Genomic DNA, 22,667 nt, shown 5'->3' with positions numbered 1-22,667 from the left:
GCCACATATAAATATTAGCCAGTCTGGCACTTAGTAATGTTTTTACCACTCAAGAGGTTACTTAAGCGCACATCTTGTGCCTCGAGAGAGCACTTTAGTGTGCAATGGTTTTGTCCATTACGGCACCAGGTGGGTTGCCTAAATACACAGTTTCTGTCTTATGACTGTCTGATTAGAAGTGTATTAGGTGTACCTAATAAATTGGTCGTTTATGTCATTATTTTATTTGATTAAAGTTCAAAATGAAGTTTATAGCACGCACCCATCTGCCACACCGGGGGGAGGAGTGGAGGGTTTGCGTGAAGGGTGGGGGGGTTGGAAGAAGAGGTCGAAGAACGAGAAGAAGAAAAGTCCGGGTCACGTGACTGGGTCGAGCATCTTTTTTTGGTCCATCTTCGATAATAGTGAGAGAGAGTGCAACCCAAGAAAATGACCAAACTGCAGTTTCTAAACGTCTTCCTGACTGAGCGCCTCATGCTTGCTGCGCAGGAGATTTACAAGTCTGTGGAAGACACGATCCTGGAGTATCAGGAGGAGATCGCGATCCGGGAGCGGGAGAACGACCATCTGAGACGCAGGCTGCGAGACGCTGGGATTGAAATATGGCCAGGTTAGCTGCGCCGACGGCTAGTAACGGTCTAAGCACTTCATGCTAAAGGAAGAGTGAGAACTGGTTAATAGCTGCGCGTATGAAACATACACAATAACACAACAACTACCACTTGAAGATACTGAAGCCCCACTTCCACACAAGTTAGCCTTAGCTGAGCTACTTGACGTTAGCAACTGTTGTGGAGCGCGCTAGCAACCTTTGTTCGTTAGCAGCTCAGCCAGGTTAGCCGGCAGCTAGTTAGCATCCAGCTTCTTCTAAGTCACCACCTGAATGTTGACACACTCACACTGACAATTCATTATTAAACTTGATAGTGGTTGAAGCGGTAACACGGACTTTGTGGACAGCGTGTTATTGTTTGTTTTTCTGCTTTTAAAAACAACCACACAAACAGACCTTCAGCTAAAACCACTGCTCAAGTGTTGACAAAACTGTCATTATTAGTTGTTATGATGTTGATAATTTCACTTGATTTTCAGAGACAGATATTGTAAAACATAATTAATATACTGTATATATATACACATACATACACAAATGCTTAAAGTATCTGCCAACATGTTCTCCCTTACACTTTATAATTTTCCTTTACTTTTACTGTTAAATACTTTGGGCTTCCAAAATAATTATGTCATCATTTTGTTTATAGCACTTGTAGAAACACAATTTTACAAAGTGCTAATACAAACAAAGTAAAAACTAATCAGGGACAGAGATAAGAAAACATGAAGGCAAAGTCACAAAATTGCGAACGCCAAGTGTAAAGTTAGATAAAATCAATAACACAAGGAAAAATGTTACACAATTATTCACTGTCAACACACAACATGTCATATGTGCCTTTAAGCACAGCAAATGCAATGACATTGCACAATAATGAACATCCGTGAGTAAACTTGTCAGATCGCAGCAGCTGATGTAATGTCAGTACCTGAGGCAGGTGTGTGGTAAAGAAGAAAAGACTCAAATACATAGGAAAAACTAAGAAAACCTCAGTACAGATAAAGAACAGCTGCATACTTACAAAATGTGTGAAAATATGTGCCAAGTGTTAAAGCACTCAGTCACCACAGCTGTGATTTTTCTAATAACACATTTTCTGTTAATCAGTCAGCAACAGTGACGAGTTCAGCTTTAACTTGAGTGATGTTTACGTTTTGTAGGGCTGCAACAATTAATCTATTATTAACCAATTCCTGAATTAATCATCAACCATTTTAATAATCGACTAATTGGTATGAATGTTTTTAAACTAATTAAAGCAAGTGCTTTTCGGCTGTTCATATTTTCCTGTTCATTAAAATTGAATTATTTTGGTTTGTGGACGAAACAAAACATTAGAGAACATCATCATTTTGAGGTTTGGGAAATGCACATAAACCTTTTTAGCATTTTCAGGACCAAACAAGTAATGAAATGATCAAGAAACCTATGACCTATGAAATTCTGTGTGAGGTGGAGGATGTGTTTGCTGTTGTGGGCTGATCATTTCCAGCTGAACCTTTTTCTCCTGTGTTCTTAGATCGTCCATCCATGGCGCTGTTGGAGGAGGAGGATGGTGAGCATCCACGGCGTGAGTGGAGTCCCAGCATGGGGCATGAAGAGCGTATTCCAATCCAGATTAAGGACAAAAGAGATCTGCGAGCCAACCAAGGAGACGATCAACTTCGGGGTCACGGCTCTTGCAGCACATCTGAGAACATGTTTACTACGCCACGTGTTGGAAATGAGTATCCCCAGGATGGTCCTCACACGTCCAACCTCCCTCAGAGTCAGGGCGTTGAGAACCGAGAGAGGGATCCCAACTCCAGAGGCTCATCGAGGCATGTAAAAGCAGAGAGCGGAAGTGGACACAGAGGCTCTACTTCTTCCAACAGTGGCGCTCAGCCTCTCGCGCCAGTCAACCCTAACTGTTCAAATGAAAACAACATTGACATCATTGGAGTGGAGAATGGTGGACAGATGGTTGGTGCTAAGGGAGCTGGAGCAAACAGAGCACAGCCTTCTCACATGCGTAACCAGGGAGCTAACGCTGTAGAGTGTCCCCATCAGAAATCCCCCCTACAAGGACACATGTCATCTTTCTGCTGCAAGGTTTGTGGGGAAGCATTTAGTCACATTGGCCACTTGCACGTGCATGTACAAGTGCACACGCGGGAAAAACCGTACCGCTGTGGCGTGTGTGGGAAGTGCTGCAGCTCCTCCGGCAGACTCCAGGAGCACCAGCGGAGCCACACAGGAGAAAAACCTTTCCGCTGCCAGATTTGTGGAAAGGGCTTCACACAGATGGCCCACCTGAAAGTTCACATGAGGATCCACACTGGGGAGAAGCCATACAGTTGTCCTGTGTGTGGCAAGTGCTTCAGCCGCTCCGACAAAATTAAAAGGCATCTCCAGACCCATAGCCGTGAGGGAACATATTTCTCAGGGCAATGATGATGCAAGTGTGTTGTTAAACAACCAGTTTATGAATCATAACAATGTGGGCTGCCATGAAGGCTTTTGTCTCTTCTCTGGATCCCATGAACGTGGGATTCTGCAATTCTTAGAGAAATATTTTTTTTGTAATCTATTCTAATGCTTCTCCTCACAATAGTTCCTCATTAGAATTTGTATTAGCCAATTTAGTATGTGATTTACTTAATTTTGTACTTGTCACTTGAGTATTACATCTCCAAGACACAATTTAAGTTATTAGCTAGCCTTTCTGAATAATCTAGCCTTTTTTTTTTCCCTTAGTCGCATAATTAGCATGATGAAGTCTTCCACACATGCCTTGAAACTGAGATGTAATAAGTAATGCAACAATGTCCAGCATAGTCACCACTTACTATCACTTCAAATCTTTAAATTCACACTTCTACACCACTTACACGTGTATCGTTAACATCATTTTAGGACCTAAAATTAAGAATAGCTGTGTACGTGAAATCGTCTGCTCGACAAGAAGATTGGAAAGTAAAACCTGTGTGAGATCTAGGTTTGTCTAACACTGCCGATAGGTATTTCTGTTTTTATGTAGCATTTTTAACAAACAAATGGCAAGTGAAATGTCCCTGTACACTACGGACTTGGCTGTTTTATTGTTATTATTTTTTTAACAAAGAAGGTGACTGTTTTCGCACTTGTTCTAAGTTTTTAGATCTCACAATAGTTTGTTTTATTCTCAGTGCTTTTTATATTGTTGCAGAGCTAAATACTGCCATCTGACATTGCCCGCTCATGTTGTCCTATTGCGAGACTGCTCCACTTTTTTTGTGAAATGGGACATTTTGTAAAAAAAAAAAGATACCACTACTCTCACCCTGTCATATATTGAAGAATATTGTGGTGTAGGACTGTCACTTTTTCCTCAAATTAAATTCAATTATATATCACATGACACCGTAATCCTTGGGAGATATTCCGATTTCTGTCGTTAAAATGCCACATTTCCACCAAGTGTTTCAGAGCACTTGAGGTCTTCCGCGGGGTTGTTTAGAGGTAAAACCTGATCTCGCTGGCTTTCATCGCAGTTTTTGTGAATGTTGCGTTCCATTTACATCGGAACTCGGAAATTAGAGCTGGCAGTGACCAGTCACCTCCGAGTTCACAACGTCCCCAGAGAAGTTGGAGAAAAAAACCCATAGCCGTTGTTTGTAATACCAGTCAATAACAACCCCTACACACAGGTGGCTCCGTGTTTCCCAGCTGGAAAGCCGAGTTCTGACTACAAATGTAACGCACCCCAATAGCTGTGTCAGCTACGTAATTAGCGTGACATTGTTCCATTGTGACACGCCTTTAAATAATTCCACAAAGAAGAGGAAGAAGACGACATAGTGCATATTAGCCCCGCCCTTTAGGAGTCGGGCCACCTCACGAGAAGGGTGCTGAAAAGTGGGACACAGAACGCGACTGCCTAATATACCCGGGGTTAAAAGGCCATCAGTGTCCTGATGCTCTTCTCGGCTGTATATTTTGAACCTGTTGGGTTTTTCAAGGTTCGAATTTGATCTTTCCCCATAAGTATCGAACATGTATGTGAATTTTTGTGACAGCCCTATTGTTATGTCCTTCTTTTTAAATGACAAGCACTATGGGCATCAATCAAATATGAGGCAGAAATTCACTCTATGGTAGGGCCATACAGTATTAGCTGAACATATCTGTGTTTTTTTCTTCCACAGGGGTCTGAAAAGATTAATGTTCACCTCCACATTTACTCCATAGAGGTCATTCACATGCAAGCTATTTTTTTATGTGGTTGATTTATCATGGAATCGGGATCTTCCTCTGCCTGTCTTGGACTGACTGCACCCCATTAAAACAGTGGAGCCTACATTAAAACTTTCTCCTCTCAGGACTAATGCTGCATTCATTACATGGGGGCTGCCCACATACTGTATGGTAAAGTAACGTCTGATTAAACACGTCCATCACACCAGTCAGAAACTCAGGGTTTTCCACTCTGAATTTGCCCCGTCTTGTCTTCAGAAGAAAGAAAAACAGGATAAAAATGAAACGTGATTCCTCTTCATGTGATGAATGCAGCATGAGACAATGCAGCATGTCCACACACAGCTGACCAGCAGCCCTTCACGTCTTCTCTGGGACACCTTTACTTCCCCCGGCACACACTCTAATGTACAGTGTTGTATCATTGCATATTAAATGTTATTTTTTAATAAAGTAGACATTGAGTATCTGTTGTTATTGTGCTGGATTGTATTTTGGGCAAAGGTCTAACAGGCACAGGTGCAGGTTAACTTTGTGCTTGTCATTATTTATCCAACACATAGTTTAATACAGTGTACAGTAAACTTTTTACATATGCACAATACTTTTTAAAGATGACAAACCATTATGACCCAATATGAATCATGACACTAGCAAATCTGTCTGTTTCTAATTGTCATTTCTGATTTTGAACTAGCTATTTCCAATACATTAATCACAACTTTTAACACTTCTTTGTGTACATTGTTTAAATCATAAACACATACATCACCCTACAAAACCAAAAACACATGTATTTATTTATTCATTTATTGAGGTAGTTCCCCAGTCTATCAACACATTCCCTTCTGTTTCTATAGAAAAGTCAAACATTCATATACAAATGTTTATAAGATGAGGACATACATGTTTACGTGAAGAATTAACTATAATATACAAATGATTTTCTCATTTGCTTTAATAAAACCAAACACAACATGCACCTACAGCTTGTCAGTGTTTTAATTATTTGCTTCATGGTTGTGTAGTAACATATATACAACACCTGGTGGCGTAGTTTCTATTTCCTTCAGTTTCCTTGGCTGTCCTTGGGTGATGTTTGAATTATTAAAGTCAAAACAACATTATCAGTCTGTGGCACTATGGGGGTAGGTGAAATATTGTATTTTTATTTCATTGACAAAAATTGATGAAAACAGTTGAATGCTTTTTCATCTCACTGGTTAATTCACTATCCCGAGGTGTTAAGTGGACTGTGTAAAAAATGAGTGAGAGAAGAAAAGGGAAAAAAAATACATATCCTGTCTTACATGTGAACTTGCCATTCACAGGGGGGAATTTTCAATTTTGTTCTTATTAATTAAAAGCTACTGATATCTGAAATGGAAAAAACTGGGGTAAAAAATAAACAAGACACTGAAAATTGTTTTTTTCCCCACTTTCACTAGACCAGCCCCCACTTGACCAGAATAGACAGGTTATATGGGTAGACGTTCTGTTTGCGTGGAGGTACAAAAGAAAAACCAAAAAAAAAAATCCTGTGTTTTACAGGATTACTGGGAAAAAATATAACCATCTGAGGAAGCTTTTCGATTGTCTTTAGGTGGAACAGCTAGAAGGAGACACCCTGACATCAACACTGCCAACAACAAAAAAAAAAAAAGACACTGGCTTACATTTCTTCCTTTTAAATAAAAGATCCTGGACGAGCCCACAAATGTTACGTCCCCGTACAGTCCAGTGGATGCGGTCACATATTCATCTAGAGACCCTCTCCTCTCTTTCTTTGGCAAATATCAGCACCTACGCTTTAAATAGTTTCAATTAATGCAACGCAAATAGATATATAACCATAACCTCATTTGAGCTGCAGCTGTAACACTGAACACAAATTTGAGATTAACGATTGTTAGTCTTTCCACACTTGATTTTGGCCAAAGAGAACGCAGCTTTGCACTAATACAATTATCCATGCAGACTAATAATTTTTATTTAATCGCCTTGAGAAAACAATTCATAATGAGCACTGCATGAATTTCCTTTGTCTACAATAGGATTACAGAGCTCACTTGCAAACACCACAGTACAATATCCTTTTTTCTTTCTTTCTCTGGCTGTATTTTTGGAGAGAGGTTTGATAAAAAAAACGCTCATGAAATGAAGAAACAAATATGATAGAAATACAAGAGAACAGCGCGGCATCAAGCACTAAGCATAGGTTTGCCGCCTGTCACGTATAGGGATCATGTTTGATCCAGTACATTGTTCATCTGTGAGATACATCAGATTTAGTTTGAAGTGTTTACCAGACCATGATACACTGGTGTATTGCAGATTATGCCAAAATAAAAATATAGAATTCTGTGTGTGCTTCTAAGACCTTTGAGCCCATGCTTTATCTTCTCACGCTCCTCTGCTCTTTCCTGTCTTATGCTTTTTTCCATCTAATTTCTTATTCTCATCTTTCTTTCCTCACGCAAGTAACATCCTTTTTATCTACCCTCTCTGTCTCTCTGATCCTGCTCCGTCTCCCCTTCATCCATCACTTCCTCCTCCACTCCAACTCTTTCTTTCTTTCAGTCCAGCCATCTCTTGACCTTGTCTCCACATATCACAGTGGTTTTTCCAACATTGATACTTGTGGACACGTACTGTCTGAGACCTTAAGTCCACAGGACTGCATGTCATATTACTGATTCCTTGAACCCTCAGGCGATACAGAGAGGAAATCTGAGTGTTTTTCCTCCTGCGGTGGTGATGGCCCATAAATGGCAAGATAAATCACCCAGCTTTAGGATTTTATGATACTGCAAGGCCTGGCAAATCAACAGGGAAACTATCAAATAAGCATTATAACTGCATATGTTGTAGAGCAGTGGTTCCCAAGCATTTTTCCTTAGAGCCCCACCTTGCTTGTGTCCAAAACAAACCAGGGCCCCCAAAACAAACCCCTGTACCCCCCCACACACACCAAAACATTTAAAGTGAATAATCACAAACATTCATATGCAAAAATAAACAGCATTTGTAGGTTTTTGTTCATATATGGATAAAAATCAAACCACGGTAACTCTTGAGATACTGCCTTGTTTTTATTGTTTGATTCCAGTAAGTCTTTGGTACTTTCACGTTTCTCAGACATGATATTCTAACTGACCTGATGAGACTTGCTTATGTAGTAGTGGTCACGCAAGTTCAGAGGGCACAAAGGTGCTGGCAATAAATAGCTTAATAAATATAACCTCAGTTTCCTCTGTTGAGAAATATCTTCATTCTTTTCTTTATCAGTGACACTTGGTCCTGTTAGCGTGACTGTTTACATTCTGGGAATGAGATCCCGTCCCCCTACGAGTGGGTCTAAAAAGTGTGGAATTAGTGTTTCAGTTTCAAGCCTCAGACCAAGGCTTGGACCAAGAGTCACTGGTGGGCATGGAACAAAAAAAAATAACGATATCTCTCAACATATCGTCATTCAAAACTGAGGTTGGGAAGCACACCTTTTCAAAAATACTACCCCTATTCTAGTAATACAAAGCTAAATGCAACAATCCTGAAAACGTGGGTTAATCTCCAACATTTAACAAGGAATTGTCCAAAATGTCATCATTTAACAGAGGAGTCGGGTTTATTTAGTGACAGCACTGCCGAAAGCCAGCGATCGTGAGCCGTGAGCCGCAGCACAAACCCTGCCACTATATTTCAGTTCAGTGTCTGTGTCAGATGGAGTCGGTGCTCCGGTCATGGAGGAAGTACTGAACAAATCCTTTAAATTAACTGATTCTGATGCTTCAGTTACACCGAAGACAACTGCTTTACAAGTCACTAGTCGCTAGTTTGTTTGTGTCGCATATAAAACAAAGTCACGGCAGTTTCATGCAGCCGCTGTGATGACCTCTTCCACGTGGAGGTACTATATTGTCATGGAAACCCAACTGAACCGTGTAGAGCCGTGTTTCTCAGTGCAGAATTAAAATACACTTATGTTTTTCTCAGTTTAAATGTAGACGCACCGATCATCATGATCATCATAGATCTTGAGAGGATTCAGGCACAAGCTGCTGCTGAGTGTGTGAACAAGTAAGTATTATATGAGAAAGTGTCACACGTCTGAGATGGACACGGGCTTGGGAGTACTTGGGAGAATTATTCTGATGTAACACAGCCCATGGCTGTATCGAGAAACAGCAACAAGCAAAGTGAAAGGCCTTTTATCGGTTGTGTGCAGAAATGCCAAAGGCGATTTGAACTGAAGGGCAGTGGAAACGTGTTCTGTGGTCAGATGAGTCTAAGCTTCAGCTTATTTTTTAGTTAGAACATATGTTCAATTTGTCGACACTGAAAATATGTTCCGTATGCCAGCTTTAAGAAGCTCTATGGACTGTCTACATGGTTACTAAATGGCTGTGTCTTCTCTAAGCCTTTACAGAACCACAAACAAATCCAAATCCAAACTGTATGTTTATTTTCTCTGCAAACATTAGCCAGAATAACTCAATTTCTACCTGTGGAGATTGTAGATGGGCTCCCAGCCAGATGCAATTTTTACTCATAATAAGCAATTTCTGGAAAATAACACAAATTAACAACACTTGAATCATTTCTAAAATGGCAAAACATCTTTTAAATATACATTTATACTGGGCGACTGTCAAGTTTTAGTTTTGTGGTAAGAGAGTGAAAGAAAAAGAGAGGACAGAAAAGACAGTGAGTGAAGTAAAAGAGAGAGAAAGCAGATGAAAGGGTGAGGAAGTGTTGGTTCACTGGGCACTGGGAGTTTAATGGGCCTCAATAGACATGAAGCTTCATAATAGAAGGTCCTCACTAATGACGCTGCTGCTTTGACCCGAGTGGGGCGACAAAGTTGTGTCCAAACAGGCTCGGATAAAGGCGTCAGGGTTGGGGGTGCCCCACTCGGTTCCCTGGGGCACCCCTGTTGTTTCATGAAATGATTTATGCCGATGGTAGAGCGACCCTGAAAGTCAATACAGTAACACATTGAACAAACTGGCCAAGTTCCAGTCGACGATTTCAGGAGTTTAGTCACATAATAGGCGGAGGAAACGATTTACTGCGCTCTCTCCAGCGTCCTGCCCAAAGCTCCAGCTTAAGATATACTTAAATTTAATTAGGAATGAATTAGGACCAGAGAATATACTGTATGGGGCTTTAATGGTTTAAGAGAGAAACTCACTCTCTACATACAGGCTCATTTGAAAACAGCTCCGTGAACCTTTTGATAATAGACTTTTTTATTCGTTGAGGCATCAAGCAAGTACACAGCTCTGGAGGAAGGGAACAATTTCAGGTTATTTATAAAAACATTCCAAACAGCTGACAAGGTCAGCACTTGCCTGTACCCATTTCTCACTCTCTCTATACACCACAACAAGTTTATAACCTGAGTAGAAATGAACTAGCTGGTGTTCAGATGTCCTACTATTCTCGTCTCTCCTTTTTTGCCACATGCCCCCAACTGCTACCTGTGTTTACCTGATGAATTATATGCACTTTGTCTCCTTACAAGGTCGTTTAATTAAAAGTGGCAGATGTCGCACAACATGAACCTTGAAGCAGATGGACTATAGCAGCAGCAGCAGTAGACCACAGTGTCCTGTGTACCTAATAAAGTGGCGACAGAGTAACAGAGTGTACAGAGGACCAATCAATCTCAATTTATTATTAACAGTGCAGCCTGTCAAAGCAGATTACGTCGTATAAAATCCTGGGGTATGTTTTTACAAAGTGCACACAGTGAGAATTAGCAGGATGGTTTTAGTGCGATCATCCATGTTGTGCCTCAGTGTTCTTAAGATCCACCTTCAGTGCAGACAGTCAATGAGATCAATCGATGAAAATGTCAGGGAGAAACACAGCAGCGACCTGAGACTGAGGCCGTGTGGTGTCAGTGAATATCTTGGCTCGTCAGTGAGACAGTCATGAGGACTCTGTGTCTGCATGAATGACCACAGTGTTACGTGAGCCAGTGATGTATCAGACAAATGTCAACGGTCCACCAACCATCGCAGCGCCGCAACCCTCAGCTGTCCAGACTAACAGGATGTCAGCTCCACCACGTCTGTTCCATGTGCACGGCATAATTTACAGCTCTGGAGGGAGTGCGTTTATATTGAAATAATTCACAAATGCTTTGTTTGAAATGCCTTATTTCTCCTGCAGTCCATGCACCACCTGGACAGATGTGACATGTGATAAAATATAGGCTTTCACGAGCAATGAAATCACAAATGGTAACAAGATTGACATTAGTGTAATCAAATGTAATCAAAGTGTGATTTCAAAACAATAAAAAAGTAAAAACTACGAAAACAAGCAGGCAACGTATCTAGGGATTATAAAACAGAATTAAAATTAGATTAGAAAGTAAGATGTTTTTTTTTTTTTACATCGCCCTTTTGAGCAGTTTGGATTAAAGATCTTGTTGGTATGACCTGTATACTTCTGCACTTTACTTTTATTATATCTCTCTTTTTTAATCTTTACTTACTTCCTTTTCACTTTTATATTCTTTTGTGAGTTTTATATTTGAAATAGTTTTGCCTCTGTAATTCTTTGGACTATTTGTACTGCAATCTTGGACTCCCTGGAAGAAGCAACCTTGTACAGTATCTCTGGCTAAATGAAAAAGAAGGAAAAACATTTGATATAAAAAAACAAAAAACTAAAAGAAAGCAGGCAAAATAGCTAAATAATCTTCACAGCAAAGCTGCAGTAAACCCTTAAGTTTTTGGATTGAATGAGCTGAGAGCCTGTGAACGCCTCAGTGTTCAGGGAGTTTGTTCCACATGTGAGGAGAATAGAAACTAAAACCTTCACCCTGTTTGGTTCTATAACACACCTCACTCATAATGCTGAAACACACTCAGGACCATCAAACCGTCAGTGAGACATTGTAGACCAATAACAGGGTTTTAAAATAGATCAGTTTACACAGTGGAAGGCAGTGCAGGGACTGAAGGACATGTGTGTTATTGTCCATTTTCCCAATGTTGTTAATGATATTTTGGATGAGCTGCAGTTGCCTGATTTTTTTTTTTTTTACACAATAAACAAACCTACTGGAAATAAAGGCTTGAACACATTTGCTATGTTTTTGTTTTGATAGAAATCCCTTCATTCTTGTTATGTTTTTAAAATAGTAACAGGCTAATTTATGTGGCTGGTAGTAGCCCATTCAGCTATCTAATACATGAAATTAAAGTCCATATCAAATGCTGATAATATTGTGCATCCCTGAAAAAAATACAATAGTTCATTCAAACTAAAAGTCTGCTCATTCAACAATATAAAATATAAACTAATTCATATAACAAGGATGGATTTTTTGTGCCAAAGTACAAACGATGTAAACTACGGACTTAATTTGACTAGACTGGGGTAATCGTGTTGAAGTAACACAATCAATATAAAGTGATTCAACATGATTTATTCAAGTAGATGGCAACACAAAATGACATTCATCCAATGAATTATTTGTGCCCTGTCCACCTTATGTCCTGGATACAGGACATGTTCCCCAGGCCTGCAAAGAATACAGAGAAAACGCCGTCTCAGTGTTGACATTTGTTTTGTGCCACAGTCACAATGACCTGAGAAGAGACCATTCAAAGACATTCGCTTCACCTGCCACGTACTGTTTACCATGTGGCAGGTGAAGAATGTAGAACAAGACACACAATGTCATGCCAGAATTCCACTTAGCTGAGATGAGAGCTTGAGCAGGTGTCTGTGAAATATAAACTGGAAGTGCTTGTGGTGACATGTTATTAGTTTCCTGTCTAATTCAAAACTCTTATATAAACAGGTCGGGCCTGGATGAATGTAACCTGCACACCTTAACTGTGTATGGAATGAACTGCTGCACAGATCAACACAACCTGTTGGGGGGGTGGGGGAGGGATTAAAAATAATGAATGACACATACTGTACGTCGCTGCAGATACACTCTGTGGAGGTCATTGTAACACTTGGCTGAGGTGGGACGCTGCTCTGCTCCAGCACTGCTGTGTTCTGCATCACAATGAACTCCAGCTCTCTCTCTCTCTGTGTGTGTGTGTGTGTGTGTGTGTGTGTGAGCCCCAGGAAAAGAACAGAAGAAGAAAGAGCTAAAATAAAGGAGTGCAAGTGAGAGAGAAGAAGGTAAACGAGGAGTGACTGGAAGCTGGATGTTTGTTTGTTTGTTTACCCTCTATCCGACTTTGAATCGTGTACTGATTAAAATCAACTAACTCATGTAGCGAGATTGTTTTTAAGCCCCTTGAATGAGAATACGGTGAGGGCTAAAACAAGGCAGTAATGAGACTCTACTTTCAATATGCACAAATGAAACCTCGAGTCACAAATGAGGCAGCAGAAGAATCATTTTGTATGATGAATAGAGCTCTTTCCTCGCACAAAATATTTAGATTGATTGCCTTAATGACATCTTGTTTTGGTTCGCTGATTGTATCACGCTGGATTTCTCTGATACACACAGACACAAGGAGAGCGACTGTTTCTGTCAGTATGTTTCCATGAACTGTTAAAGGGTGAGTAAACCCCCTCTTATGCAGCTAGGGTAGACATAGGCCAAGAGGTATAGGCTGAGACTATGAGGGAGGAATTTCAATACCATTGAATAACATTACATCTGTAACTTGTACAAGACAAGTGGATTCTGTCCATTCTCAGCCATGACTTTATCCACAGTTGTTTTTGTGCTTCTCCACACAAAACATCGTACACACACACACACACACACACACACACACACACACACACAACAGCTACTAACTGACAACGTCGATGTCTGTTTATATTCTGAAGTCACGTTAAATCACATGAGTTCCTGTGAGATCCCAAATCCCTGGAATCTCCTCCCTAAAATAATTTGATTAAACACCAAGTGTGTGGTCCTGTGTCTTGGCTGGATCATCTAGTCTGTGCTTTCTCATGATTAAAACATTGAAAATCAGTTTGAAAGTTTGTTGTGTCTGTGGTCTCCCACGTTTTTAAAGGCATTAGATGATTTCCGGTCGAGCGCCCTTTCTTGTGAGCCTTCCTACAATCCATTAAATTGTTTAATGTAAAATCAGGTTCCATGTCGGTCAAAAAAAAATGTACCTAATTTTTGCTCCACAGTTTATTCCCAGGATGATATAATTCTATAAAAGGTCTTGTAAATAACTCAGGCTTTCACATATGTATTAAAAATGTGTTGCTCAAAGTACATTTTCCTTGAAGAGAATTTATTCAAAGCTCCAACCAGCAAAAGCTTTCAACTGCATGAGAGTGTAGCATTCACACTCAAAGTGAGTGTCACTCTTTGTAAAAAAAAAAAAAAAAAAATGGATGAGGTTATTAATTTATTCAATCCCACAACAGCTTTTAAACGAGAATGTACGAGTGCATTAAAGTGTTTTTTTTGGGGAAATTACCCGACTCATTTATATTCCGACTGCCCAGAAGATGCCGTACACCCTTGTGAGCAGAGATATTGTAATACACAGTAAAATTTTATTTGTGTGACATTTGATTTGGGCAGCAGAGCCTGTGTGTGCCTGCGAGACTGAGACGCTGACAACACAGCCACTTTATTAGATACACCAGCAAATATGTAATCAGGCGATCACATGACAGCACCTCAATGTATTTAGGGATGTAGAGATGATCATGATGATACACGACGCAGACACAGTCATGTGGAAACTAGAGAATAGACTGTGCTGAAATATAACTGGTGTTGGCCTTGATAATCTTAAACCATTATATGAGGAGAGGCTCATCTCAAAGGCTCGGACCATTGATTTTGACTGAGTTCCAGCTTCATCGTTTGATTTTCTTTTGATTCCATCTGCTATTATTTTTAAAGAGATGGTTCAGGTTGTTCATGAGGAATTGGCACAAAAATTGAGTGACATTGGGCAGGGACAGAAGTAACAAAGCGATAATATTATACTGAACAAAAGGCTCGCCTAATACAGTCCATGCCTCCTGATGTCTACAAAACTGTATAAATATAAACATGTATGCCTCTTTCCTCGCAGTTTGACTGCATTTTTCGTCTGGAATATGAAGTTTGTGAAAAATTCTCTACCTGCACCAAAGTCCATTGAGAAAATCAGCGATTTTACGTCACAGCTCAGAGGAGTTGTTGATGCACTGCTGACTCCACCAGTAAATCCAAATGTGTTATCTTGTCACGCTGGTGTTTGAAATCCTTTGTTCAAATATACCTAAGTGACACGAACCGACCAAACGAGGCAGCAGTAGAACAGCAGCTCCTGCGTCCCTGTGAGCTAAAAACACTGATTTTCTTCATGGACTTTGGTGCAGGAGAGAGTTGTTAACAAAGTTCAGTTTTCAGTCAGGATGTCTTTAGGATGTCTAATGAGGATATAGAGCAGCAGATATTATCCCTCACATTGAATTGAATTATATATACGGTTGTGTGTTTAGATTACGGTTCTCCACATATTATCATTTATTTAATTTTTGATTCCATCCGTCTGTTTTAGCTTTTTGTGGACAAATGTTGCATCATAGATGAGTTTATATTGTGAACTATACAAAGAAACAAACACTGACTCTGAAATTCCACCATAAATGTTGTTACTGCAACATCATAATAGAAATGATGATTCAATTTTGAATTCATATCACTCCGTTTCCACTTGACTGGCCTCGCCTGGACCCAACTAGACAGTCATTGGTCCCCAAAGGTCATTTGAGTTTGAGAGTGCTGCCTTAAGTCAGATCAAGTTAGGTCATGTTTATTTAAATAGTACATTAAAACAACAGGAGTTGAGCCAAAGTGCTTCACAGAGATTTTTTTTTTTTTTTTTTACTATAATGCAGTATTAGTGCCTGTTGTCCTCCTCTATATATCAACAGTTCTTAATGGAGTAGAAGAAGGCACACGGAGGAGCTTTTATCGTTATTTGCTCAGTTTAATGGACATTTCTGTGACTTCACAGCAAAGGAAAATAAAACCAAACAAGCATTGACTCTTTGTTTTCATGGGGTGAGAGACGTGACACAAAGGAGAAAGACCACAGTAGGATCTCACACTAAGCCAGCAGGAAATACGTTACAACAGCAGTGGCTCGACTATAAAGTCCACCACAACACCACGAGGCAACGATTATGTGGTTTTTGTCCCAGGGAGAAGAAAATAGTCGCACTTAGCAACAGCATCAAACAACAACATGATATGGAAAATGCTTGCATGTTTTTTTTCTTTTATTGCCCCAGAATGAGCCTTTTATATTTATATCAGGAGTCAGGACAGATTTTTTTTTGTCTGCTGAACTTGTTTCTGTACACGTGACACCTACTGCACGTCTGTCTCTTCCTGAGGTTTTCGTCCATTTTTTTTTTCTTATTGCTTTATAGTATGTACTTGCTGTACATACTATAAAGCCCTTTGAGGCAAATTGTGTTAGTGATGTTGGGCTATGTAAATAAAATTGAATTGAATTAAATATCGTTTGAGTTTTAGGGCCATGAAAAATCCAACCCATGAACTGATTAATCTTAACTCAGTATAGACCATCTGAAACTGGCATCACAAAGGCCTCTGTGTAAGTCTGGCACCAATCATTTGTCTACAGAGTGTTCCTCAATATCTTTGTCGAACCTAACCTAACTGGGACAAAGGACCGATAACTGGACTACGCGGTCCTCTCAAAGGTCGACTCTATATCAGCAGAGGAAGGCGCCAGACTTCTTGACCTCCTCTCCTGCAAACTAGAGATAAACCTTAACTCTGACATTCACAGGCACAATGATAGAGAATGCCCACCTGTTAACATCTCATTGTTCATGTTTGGCATTGTCTCCTCGGATCTGAGCTGTCTTCAACAAAGCTTTTCAACTTAACTCATCACCGACTGCAGAAACTCCATCTTTGATCGAATCAATATCTCCGCAACGATGTCTACTTTAAACTCGAAATTTTGAGAGTATAGTTGGAATATTTAGGCAACAAGGAAAGAGCGCAGAAACACCGTGTGGTAATTAGTGTAAGGATGATGAAAAGGTTGTGCTGTTCAGAGGAAGTGGGCACATTCTTGCTAAAAGAGATAGCTGGACATGAGCAGATACAAGGATATCGGTGGTTACACCTGAACGTAATACAGAGAGGTTATGTTGTGTTCCAAGATAAGACACTTGATTAAGTTGCATGATCCTGAGTGTGTGGAGCACAGGCGTGTGAGAGATCATAGAATCTGTCCTCCATTTTTACTTTCATCCAAACTGGTCGAGGGAGAAGGCCGCACATCTTTACGTCTGGTTCTGTCAGAGATTTCTTCTTCTATTAAAAGGGAGTTTTTTCTCTCCATTGATGCCTAGTGTTTAATGCTTATTGTGGGAACTGTTGGGTTTCTCTGCTCTCTGTAATGTTGCAAAAGTCTTTGCCTAACTATTGGACAGTGCCTTGAGATAATGCATGTTGTGATTTGGCGCTATACAAATAAAACTGAATTGAATTGAATAAAATGAAGGCTTAAATCTCATTATATTCCAACTTTATTCTCGAACTTTCTAATTCTCATACATCATAGAGTTTTGACACTAACTGAAGGGTACATAGGTTCTTCAACTAGGGTTGCCAGCCGTTCCATAAAATAAGGCTTTGTCCTGTATTTGACAGATACTTTATTCCTTATTTTTGATGAGAGTCAGTGTAAAACCATGACAGATTAGTCCATGTAGGAGCCTTGAATGAATTAAGAGTCATTTTCTTTCAAAGTAAGGTATATTGATTGCTATATTTTGGCATTGTTTGTTTTAGTTAAGATCTTTTTTTAGTTTGTTATCACACTGGATCGTGGGTTAGTGGTTAAGACCGGTACCCTGTGTGCAAAAGACATCATGGTCACAAGTTCGACTCCACCCCTGGCTGACTGTACTCAATTCCATTGTAAGTCGCTTTGGATAAAAGCGTCTGCTAAATGACATGACATGTAATGTAATGTATTGTATGAGGGGAAAATAAAATCCGCCTGCTGCTGTCAGACCGTCTCCATCTGTCTGACACTCATTACCACCATCATTGGTGGTCAGTGACCACCAATTATTTACATTCCTTATTTTCTTATCAGGACATTGGCAACCAACACACTTGGAAGGAAGAGGAACAAGCAGCCAAAGAATTCCAGCAGCACAGTGCCAAAAAAAGCATAGTAAATTACAAAAATAGGTGTTTAAATGTAAAAGTGTACGAGTCACTATTGATTATGAATTATTGTATGAATGCTAGATATATAGGTATATACAGTATATAGGTATATCTTTGCATTAATCTCTCAAGTATTACTCATTACTGTTTTTGTTTTGTTGCTTGAGGGAGTGACAAAGTTAATTTGCTAAATTATGCATTGATTGTCTCATCCGTAACAGAAACAACAGTGTTCATTTTAATCTGAATGTCCAGGTTTGGGATGATCGAGCTCAGACTGAACGTCATGGACTGGAACGGTGAAGCCTTGTGGCTGACAGTTTGGAGATAAAGATTTTGGGGGGACAACATAAAAGAAATGAGAGAAAATCACTCCGAATACAAATCTATTTGCATCACGCCACTAATCCCCCGGCATCCATTACTGTGAGCAAATACATTTCCTTAAGGATTAATCAGAGAAATAGATGCATAGTGCCAATGTAAACCACAGCGTCATATCTCAATGTCTGTGTCTGTGTGTGAAAGAGAGAGAGCGAGAGAGAGAGGAAACAACATGGTAACAAAAGCTAGAAGATAACTAATGTTTTACAACAATGCGTTCTCACACCAGACCTAAAAGAAAGACCAAATGACTTTTGAAATGATTGTCGAGTGGATCTTCTGGCTTTATTGACTGATTGGGCTTCAGTGAGAAAATCGGTGAGCAAACAGATGCACGCATGGATGCGCACATGCATACAGAACGACATGCACACACAGAGAGACTGATGTCACATGATTCTTTTATTTATTCAAATTAAATCAAATCACTGTTTTTATCCATCCTTTTCTTTTCTGTAGAAGCTTTGGTGCAAGTCAAACACATCAACGTAGTCACATCCACGCATGACATTCAAAATATAATTTTCAGTGTGTTTTCATGGTGTTAGAAGCATGGAAAATATTGCTCTTCACCTTGCAAAGAGGTACACTCCCCCAAAACAGCTATTTAACAACATTTATTCCTCCATTTTCAGTTGATTATTAAGCAACAACATCATTTATTGTGTCATGCGACTTACTCACACTCCTTACGCACCTTAAGTGCCAAAAATGTACACTCCCTAAAAACAGCTATGTGACATTTATTTCCTCCCATTTTAAATTGATTTATATTTCAGCAACATCAAACCCAATCTTTGAAAAACACTGATTTTCTTGCGTCCTTATTTTTTGTGTCATGTGACTTACTCACACTCAGCACCTTAGGTGCCAAAAATGTCCCATTAATATAAACTGCAATTAAACATATATGAATAAATGAATTATCTCTATTTTTGGAATAGGCATTCACTGGCTATTTATAATTCAGTCACCTGCTGGATTAATATGAAAATTACATCTACATAAACAAAAGAAATAGTCAAAACAATGATGAATAAGAAAAAAAAATACATTTGAGGCTAAGAACTCACAATGAAAGCATAATAACATGGAATGTATGATTTTATGTTCAAATGATAGGATGAAAAAAATTGATAATAATGGGTTTCAAAGGTGACTCTTAAAGTACATTAGGTGAGGTGAGGCTTTTTTTTTTTTTTTTACACAGCGCATTAAAGACGTCATAGGAGCATAAAATATCAGTAAATGATCACACCTTACGGAAATGTCATGAGCTATGCATCAACACAGACAAAATATCCAAGAAATAAATGATGAGTAGCCGTAAAGTCGTCACAAAGCATTTATACATTTTATTCTCTTGAATTAAATGTGTAGCCATGGAGTCTCTGGTGTGATATCATGATGTTCAGATTAGGCAAATAAAAAGGCAGCTGCTATGGAGTGTAATTCTCAATAATGCTCATAAATATTCATCACTAAACTCACAAGCACAACAGATACAAAAAAAACAAAAATTGTGTTTTCTCCCCATTATGTGGTGTGAAAAGGTCAAGATGCAAAAATTCACAGTAACTTTGCCAGAGTGATAATCCTCATTACATGTTGCTCACGATGTGTAGCACTGATTAACTGACCTTTAACGTTTGTTATGTCTTCTTCAGACTGAAAAAAGAGGCCATAGAAGGAGAAGGACGATGCAATATCTGACCAAAATTACAACTTTAACGAAGCCCCATATATTAATGTGTGCTCCGATGACGTTAAATGTCAAGCCTTTAAGACAAGACAATAAAAGTAAATGATAAACTAACTGACAGAAACAAGCAGACTTCAGCTGTATCCTCTGAGCAGAAGCAGACAATTTCAATTTTCCAGCACACAGCACAGGAGCAAACTTCATATTGGCCACAATTACAAAAAAAAAAATATAGGGTGGGAGTATCAGAAAGCTTGTGAGAATTCCAGCAGAGCCAGCAGATTGACCAGAGCCACTTTTCTTTCCCAGTGAACCGAGCACAGACGAGATTATGGATACTTTTATAAAGCTATATTCTTATCGAAATGGAACAATTATAACGTTGGCCTCTGCATATGCAATATACTGTACTAAATAATACATTCAAAGGGTTATTTGCTGCATTTTGCCCTCTAAAAGCAATTAATGTATATTTGTATCACTTAACATTAGAATAGTGAAACAATTTTGTTGTATAGTAAGGTGATAGTAGAGTTATAATTTTATAAAAAAAGTGAAGTAACATCATGTGTTTACACTGCATGGTGCAAGTGTCGCAATTCGGATTTTTTTTCCCCCTACCATGTGGCCCAAATCAGATGTGACCCATGAAAGAGTAAGCACGGAATTCAGATTTGGAAATCACCAGGGGCCACATTTGTATGTTGAAATAAATCAAGACGTGTGCATTTACTTTTGCGATCTAAGCGTACGGATCAAATGTGACTCGTACGTGTGGTGAACGACATAATCATACATGGACACTATCCATGATCACATGACTTATAAATTGATCTGTGCAATAGAGGATGAGGGCTTGAGTCATTGGACTCATCACAATAGGCGGCGTCACACCCTGGACAGTTTGCCAGTATAACAAAACATAAATATGATAATATAAAATCTGAAAACTGCAGAAACTGCATTAAAAATACAATTTTATTAATAATGATTAAAAATTACAGTACTGTAACATTATGTATTCATTTTTTGTTTCATCAGTGGTCTGCATGAACAAAAACCCATAAAAACACTAGTGGCAGCTGTTGCGTTCAAGATAGATTACGGTACATGAAGTTCCAGACTTCTGGTTAATATCATAAGAGAATCAAACATCCTTTTAAGCTAAAAAAATGCCCAAACAAACAGTCCTGTTTCTCTTACTAAGAGCTGAAATGACTGGGGTTCGTGCCAAAGTGGCTCACTCCGGGGAAAAACAAAATCTATCATGATGGATAAGAAAAAAAAAAAACAGTTCAGGAAAACAAACTTGGTGTGAACCTGAAACCGATAGAGACAAAGAAATGTTACTTTTTCAACACCGACATTCATTTTAAAGCTATGGAAGGTTGTTAGGAATCTTCACAAACCTTGAAACACAGGGCAAATTGATTGTGTAGCAAAAAGAAAGACAGAGAAAGAGAAGAAGAAGGCAGTAATGGAACACGCCAACTGCATGAGAAGAAGAAGAAAGCCAACCGACTATGGCTGAAAATAACCCTTCATCCAAACAGAGAATACTTAACCACTCAGAGGTGGAAAGTAATGAATTACATTTACTCATATTACTGTAATTGAGTAGGTTTCTGTGCACTTATGATTTGATGAGGACAGGTGATCGATGAGGACAGGTAAATTAATTAAGGTCCCTGTGTGAGTGAGAAAGTTAAAACATTTGTGATCTTTACCTATTTTGAATGATACATTGTGTTTACATAATTTATTTTTTCAGCACTTGAATTTGTAAAGTTTTTAATTAAAAACCTTTAATTAAAAAAAAATTGGTGTCCCCTTGTCCTTTTTGTACTACGCAAGAAAGAACCTTGTTAAGAAAAGTAACTAAGTAACTTGTGCTCTGAGTTACTTTTTTTACTTTAACTTAATTTTTAGACCAGTACTTTTACTTGTTCAAAATAGTGGTACTTTTACTTGAGTAGAATATTTCAGTACTAGTCGACCTCTGCTTTTACTTTAATCCACATCTTGTATAATCCTAAATATGTTACTAACAGGGCCACACGGTTGGTGCAGTGGTTAGCCCTCGAGCCCTTTCTGCATGGAGTTTGAATGTTCTTCCTGTGTGTGTGGGTTTTCTCCGCAGTCTCCGGTTTCCTCCCACAGTCCAAAAACATATTTGGATTAGGTAAATTGGACACTAAATTTACTGTAGGTGTGATTGTGAGAGTGAATGGCTGTTTGTCTATGTGTCACTGCAATGGACTGGCGAACTGTCCAGGGTGTACCCCGCCTATCGCCCTGTGTCAGCTGAGTTTGGCACAGCTCCCCCCGCGACCCTGAATGGATGTTGTTTACTGACCAAACTGACACATTCAGCTGGTGCTGGTTCTATTGTTGATTTTTATTCCCCAAACTCATTGCCAGTTATCATGATCCCACCAAGTTCATTTCATTGTAGACGGATGGTAGATGTCACAGATGCCAAATATGAGGCCAAATCATCTTGATTGCCACCTAGTGGCTGACTGTAGTACAGAACATAAACTTTGCCTTCGTTAAAGCTGTAGTGCATA

The 22,667-nt window shown here is 39.2% G+C and overlaps 1 protein-coding gene across 1 annotated transcript; it reads left to right on the top strand.

Annotated features, from left to right (window-relative positions):
- The first annotated feature begins 339 nt into the window (after nt 1-339).
- LOC131461446 (zinc finger and SCAN domain-containing protein 22-like) lies at nt 340-5,298 on the top strand. The gene is made up of 2 exons (XM_058632704.1): nt 340-610; nt 2,136-5,298. The coding sequence occupies exons 1-2, from the start codon at nt 430-432 to the stop codon at nt 3,047-3,049; spliced, it is 1,095 nt and encodes a 364-aa protein (XP_058488687.1). The 5' UTR covers nt 340-429; the 3' UTR covers nt 3,050-5,298.
- Nucleotides 5,299-22,667: the final 17,369 nt, after the last annotated feature.

The sequence above is a fragment of the Solea solea genome, chromosome 6 (genome assembly GCF_958295425.1).
Source record: "Solea solea chromosome 6, fSolSol10.1, whole genome shotgun sequence".
NCBI classification, from domain to species: Eukaryota; Metazoa; Chordata; class Actinopteri; order Pleuronectiformes; family Soleidae; genus Solea; species Solea solea.
This window is presented reverse-complemented; position numbering and strand designations above follow the sequence as displayed.

What these genes read in the sequence shown, in the direction of transcription:
- LOC131461446 (XM_058632704.1), top strand. Translation starts at nt 430, where the DNA reads ATGACCAAACTGCAGTTTCTAAACGTCTTCCTGACTGAGCGCCTCATG. An exon ending in TGGGATTGAAATATGGCCAG is followed by an intron (nt 611 to 2,135) that starts GTTAGCTGCGCC and finishes CTGTGTTCTTAG; the next exon opens with ATCGTCCATCCATGGCGCTG.